At 42.3% G+C, this 15,208-nt stretch overlaps 1 protein-coding gene across 4 annotated transcripts in view; it reads right to left on the minus strand.

The window, feature by feature from the left end:
• LOC144681648 (RAF proto-oncogene serine/threonine-protein kinase-like) overlaps nucleotides 1-15,208 on the minus strand; it is an 82,318-nt gene that overhangs the window by 39,106 nt on the left and 28,004 nt on the right. For all 4 annotated transcript variants that reach the window (XM_078543437.1, XM_078543434.1, XM_078543435.1 and 1 more), the window contains exons 3-7: nucleotides 11,168-11,274; nucleotides 4,104-4,206; nucleotides 3,867-4,015; nucleotides 1,352-1,477; nucleotides 1,092-1,245 (exon numbers count right to left, since the gene is read on the minus strand). In XM_078543437.1, coding sequence (XP_078399563.1) covers nucleotides 1,092-1,245; nucleotides 1,352-1,477; nucleotides 3,867-4,015; nucleotides 4,104-4,206; nucleotides 11,168-11,274 — 639 coding nt within the window. The remainder of the gene's footprint in view (nucleotides 1-1,091; nucleotides 1,246-1,351; nucleotides 1,478-3,866; nucleotides 4,016-4,103; nucleotides 4,207-11,167; nucleotides 11,275-15,208) is intronic.

A 15,208-nucleotide genomic window follows, 5' to 3' on the forward strand; every position in this document is an offset into this window, starting at 1 on the left:
TTATATAAAGCGGAGACTGTAGAAAAGGAAAACATAACTATGAGAGTTTTTTTTTTAAAAAATGCAAACTAGTGATCATAAACAATATATGGGCCCAGAACCACCGCGAAGTGACAGTCATTTTCAGAACTTTTGCTCGCCCTGACCTGATCCACATTTCTTGCTGGGTCTTCTGAGCCTGGCATCTCCAGAAATGCAGAGTGCAGTGCCCCTCAAAGAGCTCCACTGCAGTGCTGTAACATCAGGGCCGAGGGGGAAGTGGGTGGGGGTTGGTGAAGACAGGGCATGCCCCCTTTTTATGGCACTAGCTGCCATATGGTAAGTTTAAACATCCATTTTAGTGAATTTTAGTGAATGGGTGAATGAGTGAGTGAATGGGTTGGTGAGGTAAGTGAGTAAAGGGGTAGGGTGGCAGGTGGATGAGGTGGTAGCTGGGTAGGGTAGCAGCTGGGAGAGTGGCCAGATGGTGAGCTGGCAGGTGGGTTGGGGAGTAGTAGGGGAGGGGTAGTCACATCAGGGGCTAGTCAGGTCTGGTAGTCAGGAGTGTGTTTGGGACGGATTGTTGGTGGATGGTCAGAGGGGTTGATAAGACTGTAAGGGAGGGTAATTGGGAGTGCGCGGGGAGAGTTGTGGAGGGGTGGGGTGGGGGGCGGCAGGGTCAGTTCTGTAGTTACCGAGGAGTTAGGCTAGGATTTTTCTGTCTAACATTTCCTGGGTAACCATCTAGGTAAGTAAGTCGGAACCGTCCAAAGTCCAACTCAGAGTCAGAGACGTTCATGGAGGGTCCCAGGGAGCATGGGAATTGCCCTCCAGAAGTTCAAACTTCCCAGGCAATTCCCAGAGGTCAGCACTTCGGGACTTCTGTGGGGTCCCGGCGTGCATCTTGGGTCATACATCTGGTCTCTGACGATCCGGAGACTGGAACATCTGGGCCATTATTTATTTATAGTGGCAAATGAAAATTAAATCTACTAGCCACAGCCAAGTGTAGCCAGCAAATGCCCATGTGTTCTCAGCAGCTGCATGTTCTTAGGCACATGCAAGTTCAGGGGGTTCTGCCAAAGCACCTGGGGACAAGAGTCTTTTTTTACCTCAATAATGCTGTTATCAATCGGCATGGTGGTGCTGGACATGTGAACATTGGGAGTGGATGAAGACCTTTGCCGTTGGCAGAGCTGACCTTCTATGGACGAGAAAGGCATGGGGCAGTTGAAGGCATGCGAGGTGGAATGCCTGTACTGCAAACTGAAAACAAGAAAGAGAGAAGCACAAGCTAAGAACAGTCAAAGAAGCAGACTATTAACTGTGATGGAACAACTTCTTTGAAATTAGTTTATTGCTTCCAACTTACCTCTCAGGAAGCCGTGAAAAAGACTCGCGTACTCGGCGTGTAGTCATTTGTGTAATAGATGGCACTACCCCATCACTGTTGGATGTAGAGAACAGTCTGGTGTATGCTGTGGCTGCTTGATAAGCTCTGGTAGAAGATAAAAGAAATGAGCGAGCAAGAATTGCTTAAAATACCTAAATTTACTGCAATTATTTTGCAATTAATGAAGAAAATATCCTCGAACTTAGGATGTTACAAAATGATCACATACTTATGGGAAATGCATTGCTTACTTCAAATGAAATGAAAAAGGAGGAGAGAAGATGGTTTAAACACAGCAGTTGTTTGAGATAAAGTCATGTCATGAACTTGAAGGGACCAATGCAGTTGTTGTAAGGCCTTTTTATTTGGAATGTGAGTTTGCATACACTCTTATGGAAAAAAGGTTTAAATAATGCTCACAGTATGCAATGTCAACTCTCGATCTCCTATGGATAAGAGTCCATTGGTAAACTGCAGGAAGATTAGGGGAGGGACACTTAAGTGTCAACTAAAAAGTAGTGTTGACAAAGGCTGTTCCTAATGGGGTTGAGAAACTTATCAGCCATGATTGAATGGCGGAGCAGACGCAATGGGCCGAATGGCCTAATTTCTGCTCCTATGTCTTATGGTTTTAATCTTCCACCAAATAAGTGCTGTACAATACAACCAATTGGGAGGGATGAAAATGATCAGACAAAAGGGGAGAAAGCAATTTGATAAATCACTGTAATACAACTGATAGTGACTTCTAACATGACCCAAAACACCCAGCCAAAAATAAAAGTTTATTATATTAATCGCTAGCCAGTTATTGTATTCCGACAAACGTTAACAAATTGTTAAAGTTACTGGAACACTGAATGCATGAAACTTGAACACCATGCAACAACATCGTTGTAAAGCACTCCATTTAATAGGCTGCCCAAAATCTAGCGCACACAACTGAAAGACAGTCTGCCGAATCAGACGGCTGGATTTTACAGAGTGCCATGCTCCCAGCTAAAATGTCAAGGGGGTGCCCAATGATCCTGACAACTGCCCCACAGTAATTTAACGCTGGAAACAGTGTTAGTTGCTTTAAGGCAAGACTTCCACCTCTTTCTCAGGAGAGATTCCCGCTTCAGAGAGCTGCCAACCTATCAGATGACTGGCATCTCTGTAGTCCCAGGAGCACCAGCCAGGGGTGGTGGCCACTGCTGGGACTACAGGTAGTCCCACCATATTGAGGATCCCAATTAAGTCTGGGGTAGGGGGTCTTGGCAAGACAGGGCGAGGGGGTGATATTTTTCTTCCCTATCATTACACCTTCAGTAATGAGTTTGTGCATAGCTAACCTACTCCTAAACCTTCAATAATGCCACTTGGAAACCAGCCACAAGGAGCTACATAGATTGTTTATTCTCCCACTTGCACTCCGCTCCTTTTGTTGGGAAATGCTTGGTATCTACAAGCGATGGAGCATCAAATGTGCAAACCCATAGGTTACCATTCCAATGGTGCTGTGCATTAATGTTCAAGGGGCCAGGGGGAGGGCCTCAGGGCCAACAAAGGAGGTCCTTACCATCTTACACACACAGGTAAAGCTTTTGGCCCCTCCCCCACAGGTAAAAGAAATACTGGTGGCAGCAGGATGAGGCTCTGAAAGGACCACAATAGGCTCACGGGTGGATGAGCTACCCGCTGCCACCCCACACCCCTGTAAAATTGCAGACAGGTCAGAGGCAGGCAGATAGGCAGCATCAAGGCCACCCACTGGATTTTATGCCCTCTGCCACCAAACTGTTGGCAGGGGTGCCTAAAATTCAGCTGAATTTATTGATGTGTCAAGAATTCTCTCATTTCCATGGTAAAAGGTTGAAAGCACTCCAGATTTCCAATACATTTCTACACTTGGTTAAACGCAGTAAACAGTCCAGCACTCATATCATACGAGGCTCCCAGGAGGAATCAACACTGTGTCACAGACAAAATGAAACAGGGCAGCCAGGAGGCCCACTGATGAGGGCTCCCAAGAGTGAATTGGGGCTTTCATCAATATTTCAGGAGAACCGTAAAGCAGGGAATCTAAGCAATTATCTTTGTACGCAGTGTAGATAAATACCATGGAACCTCGGTGGGATGGGGAACATATAAAGTTTAAATCCATGTGTCCCATCATCTTGCACAACTTTACGGTCTGATTTCTCCAGCAATGGGGTGACAGTGTTAAAAGCAACACTTCCCAAACTTTCACACTTATAAAGTATCATGCAAAGCCAGAGCTCAGATTCCGAGATCATGGAGTGAGTTCAATGCCTTACTACCGAATCAGCAAGTTGTACAAGTAGGCAATCACTAAAGTCAGAATCAATATTCACAGTAATTGCCAACCCTGATGAACTTATGTATATGGCATAAACTATCAGTACATAAAATATAGGCAATATCTCTACAATAATCCATTTCACTAGAAAGGTTCAATCTGAGAAGCCAACTAAACATTTTACACAAGTACCTAACGTTACTCCAGTCGATACACATGGTAGGGACTTTGGTGCTACAGTGCTCATGGAACTTGTAGCCGCAGGTCTGACACCGAAAGCCATTCAGAAGAAATTTCTGACAGATATCACAGAATGCCAACTTCAAAAAGGTTTTGCGGACCTTTGAAAAGATAACATGAGAATGGTTTAAAATGGTAAAGCTACTGAAGCATGCGCAAACTGAATCAAACGTAAGCTGAAGTACTTACAAAATTGTGAGTTGTTAGAGGGAGGTGGTCCAGGACCTCAACCACCAGCTCTTCACCAATCAATGAGGTAGCATCTGTGGTCCAATCTATACGGTACTTGGGGCTATAGATGCAGCAAAGGATATTAATGTAAGATTTTTTTTTTAAGATGGTAAAACTCCCCCTAAGATATTTTACTTCCCTATCGACACACCTCCAGTAGTGAGTTTGTACATAGCTAACCTACTCCTAAACCTCCAATAACGTCACTTGGAAACCAGCCACAAGGAGTTGCATAGATTGTTTATTCTCCCTCTTGCACTTCACTCCTTTTGTTGGAGAATGCTTGGTATCTACAAGCGATGGAGCGTCAGATGTGCAAACCCATAGGTCACCATTCCAATGGTGCTGTGCATTAATGTTTCAACACATTACACCACCATATACAATATTAAAAAGACCTACTGAAAGAATGATAATATGGATCAGAAGACTTGAACATATTGAAGTGCCAAGAATTCTGTCATTTCTATTTCCATGGCAAAAGGTTGAAAATGTTCCAGATTTTCCATGTGTTTCTACACTTCGTTGAACACAATAAAAAGTCCTACACTCATATCGTACAAAGCTCCCAGGAGGATCCTGAATCACCCCTGTACCACAGACTGAAAAAAAGGATGGCCAATGAAGCAGCGCAGCCAGAAGGCCCACCGATGAGGTCTCCCAAGGGTAAATTGGGACCTTCTTCAATATTTCAGGGGAATTATAAGGCAGGAAGTCTAAGCTATTATCTTTGCGAGCAACGTAGATAAAAACCATGGAACCTCAGTGGGATGGGGCACATAGAAAGTTTAAATCCATGTTCCCATCATCTTGCACAACTTTACGGTCTGATTTATCTACCAATGGGGTGACAGTGTTAAAAGCAACACTTTCCAAACTTTCAGGCTCTCAAATTCATATCGGAAAAACCACCTACTAAGAAATATAGGTGCCAGAGTTATTGTGTTTCAAGGGCAGGATTGTCAGGGTTTGGAGATTGTACGTGGCCTTTTTGTAAGGTATAAGAGAGATGTCTAGGAAATTAATCTCTGCTAGCTTTGGAGAAAAATAAATCATTACTCCTGTCTCCAGAAAGTAAGTTACCAGTGAGTGGTCAATAATCTTGTATCTACTGCTTATTATCAAAGGTTTCTTAATTGTTTAAATTACAAAACTGGTGGTACAATTCTGCTTTTATAAATCGACATTTTAATTATATACTAATTTATAGCACACATTTCCATATGCTTCTTACTTACAGTCAAGTGTGAACAAATTTCTTGCATCTGACTGCTCATTCACAATTTCTTTAACTGTACAGTAGCTAACAAGAATCATAGCTAGACTTCACACTGTTACAATTAACCTTTTACTAATTAGTGCTTGGATCATCTTCTTTAACTTCTATATAAAGCTGAACTTCCCCTGCAGGCCCCACCAATCATTCACTACCAAGTACATGCCAATGTGTGCACATCTCACCCACATTATGCTCTTGTGGGCTACACTGCTCCAAATCCTTGCTCTTAGCTGATTTAGCTTCCATCGCCTCCCATTCTGCTCCCCATGTTTATCCCTCATCTGCTACTCATCCTACACTAGTGCTCGACTCTTCAATTCCACCTCAACTACTGCTACTGTCACTTCCTGCTTCACAATTACCCAAATATAAAACAGATAAATCTGCAAGACAGACGTGCCTTGGTAACTTGATACCAAGTTATGCAAATAACTAATTTGCACTGAACTGAATTGTAGACCAGTTACAAATCACAACCCTTTAGCACAAAAGCTTAGCATTCTGCAGTTCCTTTGTGTACAAAATACTCAAAACAAATTCATTTAGCCTTTTGTTATTTATTCTGTTATTCTCTATTGCCTTCTTTACATACTACAATGTGTCAAATGCAATTGCTCCTTTTATTTTAAAACCACATATCCTCCAACACGCTGTAAGCCACTATACAAACTGCATACATAAAAGATAAAATTTGTCAAATTGGTAACATGTCACTAACCATAACAGTTTCCCAGTTAATATGAAAGACCAACACCTCACTCAAAAAATGATCTATTTGTCCAGAACTTCATTTAGCTCAGATCGATGATAGAGCACTGGTTGTTTCTACAAAATTCTGACATTTATGTACATAGGCTGAATCTGGGTTGCAATTACATACTACTGAAAGTAAAGCAGCTTTTTCAAGAACATTATAGGGCAGCTTCAGTGCCTTTCATTTTTAGCACAACGCAAAGTTTTCTTTCGTAGAATCTGCATACAATTGTTCCATTTGGTACTTCTCGGGCTGTATTTAAAGATTGCAAGAAAAATAATTGATTATTTTTACATCAAAGTTGAGTGTAGATTTGCCTCTACAAACCAGAAAATCAGAGGTAAAAATCAAATTATCTGATTGGACCTTTGGATTTGAAATGTAGATAGTCTGCTGCTAGCTTCATCGATTACAGGATGCAGCAAAAGGTAGGGTAAACAATCCAGAGCTCCATGGGCGACGAAAGAGATAGAGGCTAAGATGAAGCAGGAAAAAAGGGCGAGGATGTCAGGAGGCAGGTTGATAATACAAACGACAACCAGGCTGAATATAGGAAGTTCAGAGGGGAAATGAGAAAGGAAATAGAGAGACAAGGAGTGAGTATGAGAAGAGAACAGCAGCTAACATAAAAGGGAATCCAAAAGTCTTCTACAGGCATATAAATAGTAAAACAGCAGTAAAAGGAGGGGTGGGACTGATTAGGGACGGAAAAGGGGATCTATGCTTAGAGGCAGAGGGCATGGCCAAGGTTCTAAATGAGTACTTTGCACCTGTCTTTATCGAGGAAGATACAGCTGCCAGAGTCATGGTGAATGAGGTGGTAACTGAGATACTGGATGGGCTAAGAGTTGATAAAGAGGTATTGGAAAGGATGGCTGTACTTAAAGTTGATAAGTCACCAGGACTGGATGGGATGCATGCAAGGATGCTAAAGGGAAGTAAGGATTGAAATTGTGAAGGTACTGGCTATAATCTTCCAATCCTCCTTAGATTGGAAGGCAGTGTGAGAGGATTGGATAATTGTAAACGAAATTCCTTTTTCGAAACAAGGGTGTAAGGATAAGACCATAAGACATAGGGGCAGAAGTAGGTCATTCGGCTTATCGAGTCTGCTCTGCCATTCAATAAATTCATGGGTGATCTGATAATCCTCAACTCCACTTTCCTGCCTTGTCCCCATAACCCTCGATACCCTTACTGATTAAAAATCTATCAGCCTTGAATATACTTAACGACCCAGCCTCTACGATAAGGAATTCCACAGGAAGACAGGTGTCACCATTAGCACATCCTTTAGCTTATATCACCACCGTCAACGCCCCTTTGTCCTTTTGTCTATGACATCTTTGGCAATCTCTCCTTTGCCTCCACCTATCACTGGCCCTCTAATCAGCTCCACCTGTCCCACCCCCCTTAAACAGCTTATATTTCACCTCATTTCTATTTCTCTTTAGTTCTTTAGATGAAGAGTCATACGGACTCAAAACGTTAACTCTGTCTTCATCTCCACAGATGCTGTCAGACCTGCCGAGTTTTTCCAGCTATTTTTGTTTTTGGTCCACAGATTGACTGCCCTCAGAGAAGAAATTCCTCATCTCCATTTTAAATGGGCAACCCCTTACTCTGAGATTATGCCCTCTAGTCCTAGACTCTCCGAGAAGGGGAAACAACCTCTTAACACCTACCCTGTCAAGCCCCTTAAGAATCATGTATGTTTCAAAAAGGTCGCCTCTCATTCTTCTAACTCCAATGAGTACAGGCCCAACCTACTCAACCTCTCCTCATAAAAAAATCCCTCCATATCTGGGATCAACCTAGTGAACCTTTTCTGGACTGCCTCCAATGCCAGTATACCTTTCCTTAGATAAGGGGACCAAAATTGTTCACAGTATTCCAGGTGTGGTCTAACTAGTGCCTTGTATAGTTTTAGCAAGACTTCCCTATTTTTATACTCCACTCCCTTTGAAATAAATGTCAACATTCCACTTGCCTTCCCAGTACCTGTTGAACTTGTATGTTAGCTTTTTGGGATTCATGCACAAGGACTCCCAAATCCCTCTGTGCTGCAGCTTTCTGCAGTTAAATGATATTCAGCTCCTCTATTCTTCCTACCAAAATGCACAACCTCATTTTCCCACATTCCATCTGCCACTTTTTTGCCCACTCATTTAATCTGTCTATACCCCTGAAGACTCCTTATGTCATCCTCACCACTTACCTTTGTATCATCCGCAAGTTTGGCGATAGTACATTCACTTCCCTCATTTAAGTCATTAATATATATTGTAAATAATTGAGGCCCCAACACTGATCCCTGTGGCACTCCACTAGTTACAGGTTGCCATCCAGAAAACAGCCCCCTTATCCCAACTTTCTATTAGTTAGCCAATCCTCTATCCATGCTAATATACTATCCCCAATGCCATGGGCTCTTATCTTATTAAGTAGCCTTACGTGCAGTGCCTTATCGAACATCTTTTGGAAATTTACATATATTACATCTACTGGTTCCCCTTTATCTATCCTGCTTGTTACCTCAAAGAATTCTAATAAATTTGTCAGGCATGATTTCCCCTTCATGAAGCCATGCTGACTCTGCTTGAATAGGTTATGTAATTCTAAATGCTCTACTATTAGATCTTTATAATGAACTCTAACATTTTCCCAATGACAGATGCTAAGCTAACTGGCCTATAGTTATCTGTTTTTTTGTCTCCCTCCCTTTTTGAATAAGGGTGTTACATTAGGAGTTTTCCAATCCCCTGGGACTTTTCCAGAATCTAAGGATTCTTGGAAGATTGCTACCAGTACATCTACTATCTCTGTAGCTACTTCCTTTAATATCCTAGGATGCAACCATCAGGTTCAGGGGACTTATTGGTCTTTAGCCCCATTAGTTTCTCTAGTACTTTTTCCTCTAGTGATAGTTATTGTATTTATTTCCTCCCCTTCTTTTGCCCCTTGATTATTTAGTATTGGAATGCTATTAGTGTCTTCTACATGAAGACTGAAGCAAAGTATTTATTCAACTCATCTGCTATTTCCTGGTTCCCTGTTATTATTTCCCCAGCCTCATTCTCTAAGGAGCCTGTGTTCACTTTGGCCTCTCTCTTCCTTTTTATATACTTAAAGAAGCTCTTACTGACTGTTTTTATATTACTTGATAGTTTACCCTCAAAGTTTATTTTCTCCCTTTATTGTTTTTTGGTCACCTTTTGTTGGTTTTTAAAACTTTCCCAATCCTCTGGCTTACCACTAATCTTTGCCATATTGTATGTCTTTTCTTTTAATTTGGTACTATTCTTAGCTTCCCTATTACTTTCAATCGTTTATTTCAACAGATTTACTGAGATGAAGGCTGAACACATTTGGATGTTGCTACACTGTCCAGCTTGCCAAAATTTCATATTTCAACGCTCATTGACAGCCAGTCAGTGCTATCACACCTCAACTGTTGAGTGAAAACTGTCAACTACCAGCTAAACAAACCAAATTCTTCAGTTAGCATCCCATATGTCACTAGATTCCCCAAGAAAATTGCGAGAGCAATCAGATGCTGTCCTTCTGAAGGCTGGCCCCGCTTTGACAGCACTTCACAAAGCGGTCCAACAGAGCTAAATGCATCATCACTAATAGGCACCCAGAGAGAACAGGAACAGAGAATATAACAAATGGTGAATTATTTGACTTGTTTCATTGAGCAGGTGGCCCTTTAGCTTCCAAGTCAGTAAAAACCCAACAATTGAACAATATTCTGATAAACATAGTCACCATCTGATTGATATGTGACTCCCGGCTAACAGCAATGTGGTTGATTCTTCCTTGCTCAATTAGGGACAGACGACAAATAGCAGTCACGCAAGTGAAGCCCATTTTCATACCCACCACTGCAACTTGAACACTACTCAGAATTATGTGGCTCTAAAAATAAACATAAATTCACCATATGTCTGCAGCCAATTAATCACATGCAGATGGAGAGTGACGGGCATATTAAATGACATTGATCCAAATTGTGGTCTATCGCCCTATTTTTCGGCGGGAGCAGGAAGGTAGAGATCAAAATTGCAAGAATTCATTCTCAACATACTTCCTATTTGACATTTGTCCACTATGATTTTCAAGCAAGCCTCAATTTAAGCAGCCAGCACTCATGCTGGAAATGGGCAAGAGCCTCACTGTACCATGTAACTGGGTAACAGACAGGGCAACACCTGCTAAGCGCAAGACCCATTCATTATACAGGGTGGAGAAGTGCCAGAACTGGTGCCCCTTAAAAGGGCAAACAAGCCAGGAATGAGGAAAATGCATTCTATATAGCATTTCTGGGATTCAGGATGAGCATAATTGCTCCTCAATGACAATCCTTCCCACCTGTCCACCACCCCAATCAGTAGTTCACTCTATCGACCCATAACCCACCACAATATGACACAGTCTTCCCCTTTAATACAATGCTGTAGGGATTTTCCAAGTCCCAAAAACAGCAAGCAGCCATGAATGTTCACACAGGCAGCTTGCCAATTACATTCAAATGAGGCCTGATCAGAAAAATGATTTGGGCCTCTTGCCAATAACAAGTCTAAAATAAGGGCCCATATTTTCAGATGCACGTGACCAAAGTCAAGCAAGTTCACAGTAGAAAACTACAGCGTATCATAACAAGCAATGGCATTTAATGTAATTTAGAAATACCTCTGATAATATTAAATAATTTCTCGAAAATATGTTAAAGACTTCTTTCTATAAAACTTGTAGGTTTTTTGTCTTATAAAATGGAACCATTTTACCTCCCTCAGGCCAGGATAAAGAACAACTCAGACAGCTGTATTTATTACAGGAAGAACAAATTGGAACTGAATAATGACAAACCTAGTATGCTATCAATATTTTATTCAGTGCATAATGTACATTTGACTCCACTATTGAAGAACATAACAGACAGAGTTAGCTATTGTTCATATTAACTGAACAAAAAAATGTTCTTACCATCCCTGTGGCAGCCTGAAGACTGCACAGCAATCTGGCTGAAGACCTCGAACTTTTAGAGCCTTTTTCAAACTGTCTTGTACAGTCATGCCTGGTCTCACACTCACCTGCAGCGCCATATAAAAGGAAGGGCAACAGGTCAGTTATGCATAATGCTGTGTTCAACTATTAACTTCTGCTAGCCTTTTTTAAATTCTGTTTTCTTAAGCCTTGATTGTATCATTTGTACCTAATGGTTCTTACTGGAGCAGAGATCAAGGTGCGATACAAGTAACGTGAGGGGTGGAATTTAATGCCCTCCTCGAGGCAAGTTTCGAGACGGTTGTTGGTTACCTCCCAAGCCTGGATGTGAAGGATATACAGAGGCAAGGATGCTTAAGTAGAGGGTTTCATTGCCCACTACAGCACAAATTTCTTCCCTTTAACACACCAGTGCTGGCTAACTCTTCCTCATATACAATTGAGTATGATTAACAAAGCAACGCCCAGCACCTGCTCACCTTATTACCTTCAAGTACTGGGTTTTTAATATTCATTAAACAGAACCTATTAGATGCTAACAGCAATGGATGGCATTTCATCGGGCAGAAGGGGGCTGGCTGACAGACGGCCTTCCCGCCCCAACACCAATTGAAGCCCTTAAGTGGGCAATTAATACCCACTTAAGGGCCTCATCCCGCCACTGATGGATTTCAAGCAGCAGCCTGGACAGTTGCCTGAAAATCAGTCACCCAAGTGGGTGGAACCAATCTCTTGTTCAAAGGTACTCAGTGCCTCATTGAGGGACCGGGCATCAGGAAAATGAGGGCACACGGAGAGCCACCCCCTGCCCTTGCTGATCATGGGCCTCTAGTGGGTGTATTGCCAACAGCTATCACTGCTATCCCAGTGGCGCTGACAGCAATGAGGAGCTGCTGGCCTCCGACTGGTTGGCAGTTCTTCAGGGGAGGGGGGCAGGATTTTTCCAGCGTCCTTGATCTTGTGGAAGGCTCGTCGCTGACCACTTATGTACCTGATAGGCACTTAATTTGCTATGCCATCCCCAAAGGAGACAAGACAAGACTCTCAGCGGTTCTCCAGCCAGCGGGCAAAACTCCCATCGCCTGGATTCAATTCAACCCAATGTGTCCTTCCCACGAAATCTGCAACACCAAAATGCTGTGTCTGTTTTACTGCACTTGCCCTTTCAGGAAATTTGTGCTTTAGACTTTGTTCATCCTCACACTTCAGGATCAGGAATAGAATTAGTTGTAATTTAGATCTAGTCATTTCAACGCCAGCCATCACCCCCAGCCCCTGCCCTGAAAAGACTAGTAAACCCTGACCAATATTGCTCAGCATTCAGGAGAAACCTAAATATACAAATATTTTTTAATGGGCAATAAGTCAGTGTATTTTATACAGTCTACAGTAAATAGTTTCATTAATATGGACATGGATCTGGGTGTGGGTCATAAAGCCTAGTTACTGGCCCAGTGCTTGAATACAGCATTTGGTAGCAATTAAACTTTCCGAAAGGATTAAATGCAAACTCTCATAAATGACCTACTGGAAATCATAAATTATTCTTTTACCCACCAATAAGCATCTGCCTAACTCTCCAGCAGCCAGGTCTTGACAGCACTTTCTGAATACCAAATACCATAGCAACATGAACATATTTGTCCCCATTCTCATTTGAAGCAATACCAAGGAAGTAGGACAAGCATACAAAGACCAAATGCTATTTTTTTTTCCTGCCATTAAATACTCTTCTGGCAACTGTTGCCATGGTGACTAAATGCTATTAGATAGCCATGTTGCCATTGTCCACCCACTGCTTCAATGTCACAGAATATTCATTGCAGCCAATTCCAATCAGCATAATGATTCCTTATTAGGAACTCAAATCTGCAGCAATACAATGTTTACATACATAAGATTATATAGGAGCTAAAGCATGGAAACAGGCCATTCGACCTAACCAGGCCATGCTGATGTTTAAGCTCCACTCGAGCCTCCTCCCATCTTTCCTCATTTAAATCCATCATTGTAACCCTCCATTCCTTTCTCTCTCATACTCTTGTCTAGCTGTCTCTTAAATGCATCTATACTATTGACTTCAACCATTCCCTGTGGTAGCACGTTCCACATTCTCGCCAGCTCTTGGGTAAAGAAGTTTCTTCTGAATTCCTATTTTATTTCTTTGATTTCAGTTATACTGATGGCCTCTAGTTCTCTTCCCCACAAGTGGGAACATTGGCCCAATGTGGGAAAATCCAGGCCAATGCAGGAGCCCTTTAAAAATGGTGGGTGGGACCAGATTCCAGGATTCCCACCATCATTCACATTTCTGGCAATTTTTGCAGGATAAAGATGTGGACAGTCAGCCTGCATGCAGCACTCCCACTCCTGTGCTCCATTGGCCGGGGGGGGGGTGTGATGGGCTGTTTAAACACAACACCCACCCACTCAATTTTAGTGGAACCAGGCCCCTTCTGTAAGTAGAAATTGATCACAGCCACTCAGAGGAAGTATGAACTATGGAGAAACCCCAGTCCCAAGTAGGGAACCAAAAAAAATAAACATTCACCTGCTCCTGCAATTCTTTCATTGATAAGTTTTGAAAAACATGTTCCTTCAGTTTCAATAGTTAGATGCTATACTATAAAAGTTAGATGTGTTTTTACTGCAGTGATTGATTATAAGGCTCTGTCCTGTAAAGGTAATTGACCCTTACATTGATCAGCATTATGTAAGTTTTGGGATGCATTAGAATACCTTTGCATTGGGAAAAGTGCTCTTATACATTCAAAACCGAATAAAATACTGGGTGGAATTTAATGCCCTCTCCTGTGGCAGGTTTGGTGGTAGTGGGGCGTTTAATCAGGCATAAGTGTGCCAGGTGGGGACCCAGCACCTTCCCCACTCCACCCAAATTAGTACAGAGCAGCAAGGTTCTTGGGTGGATTTCTCACTCTGCCAATTGAGGCCTTAAGTGGACAATTAATGCCCACTTAAGGGCCTCATACTGCCACTGCTAGTATTCGCCCAGTGGTGGGCAGGGGACTCGCCATGTGGGAAGTCAGAAGGGTTCCCTCGTTCAAAGACACTCAGTGCCTGATCAAGGGACTCAGCAACAGGAAGTTGGGGGAGGCAACACTAAGAGCCACTTCCCTGCCCTTGCTACCAACCCTCCTCCAATACCCCCTCCCCATCACTCATCTGTGCCTGGGTCCCTTGGCAACCCTGGGCCTTGGATGGATGTAGTACCAGCAGCAGCCACTGTTAAGCTCCAATAGCTGTTTGGCAACAAAGGATAAGACCAAGACAGACTCCTTCAGATAGAATTTAATTTCTGGTGCATAAAACTCTAGAGAGAGAACTTGTCTCACCTGTTATCCCTTTTACTATTTGAGCAACCAATTAAATTAAATTAAAGAAATGTTATCCATTTTATACATCCAAATGGGTACTTAGGTTGTTAACTAATAATTAGCAATCAAACGCCTTGTGAGTTAACTGTTTCCTTCCCCAACAGATTCCCCTTTTAAGAAGTAACCCTTAAGTTTATTCTTTTTTTGTGCGATTAAATGAAGATGGATCTTCTCTTCCATAACACAAACATCAATATATATTTTTCATCCAATAAATCCAACTTATTAAGCCACGTCCTCGATCCTGTCCTCTATCACACTCTGGACTGCTGCTGTTTGATCTCCCTCTTCCATTTAAAGATGATGTTCTTTCAACAGTTCACGATCTCTTCCCAGAGACATGTTCACTCCCAGACACACTGTCTGAACTGATACTGTGTTTTTGTGCCTTCCATTTTTGTACTTCATGTTCCCAATCCATAGGCCTAACCTCCTGTCCTTTATCTCATACATTTAACCAGTTTTTATATTTTCCAGTGCCCTTCTCTGCTCTGCCTACAATTGTCGCATCCCTCCATTGACTAGCCCCTTCTGGCAAGTACGTAACCTTAGTGCCAGCTTCTGGCAGTTTTCCTCTGGGACAAATCGCCTCATCTTGTTAGTCCGAATTGCTGTCTCCATCTTC

This window comes from Cetorhinus maximus, chromosome 6, assembly GCF_964194155.1.
Source record: "Cetorhinus maximus chromosome 6, sCetMax3.hap1.1, whole genome shotgun sequence".
Taxonomy (NCBI): domain Eukaryota; kingdom Metazoa; phylum Chordata; class Chondrichthyes; order Lamniformes; family Cetorhinidae; genus Cetorhinus; species Cetorhinus maximus.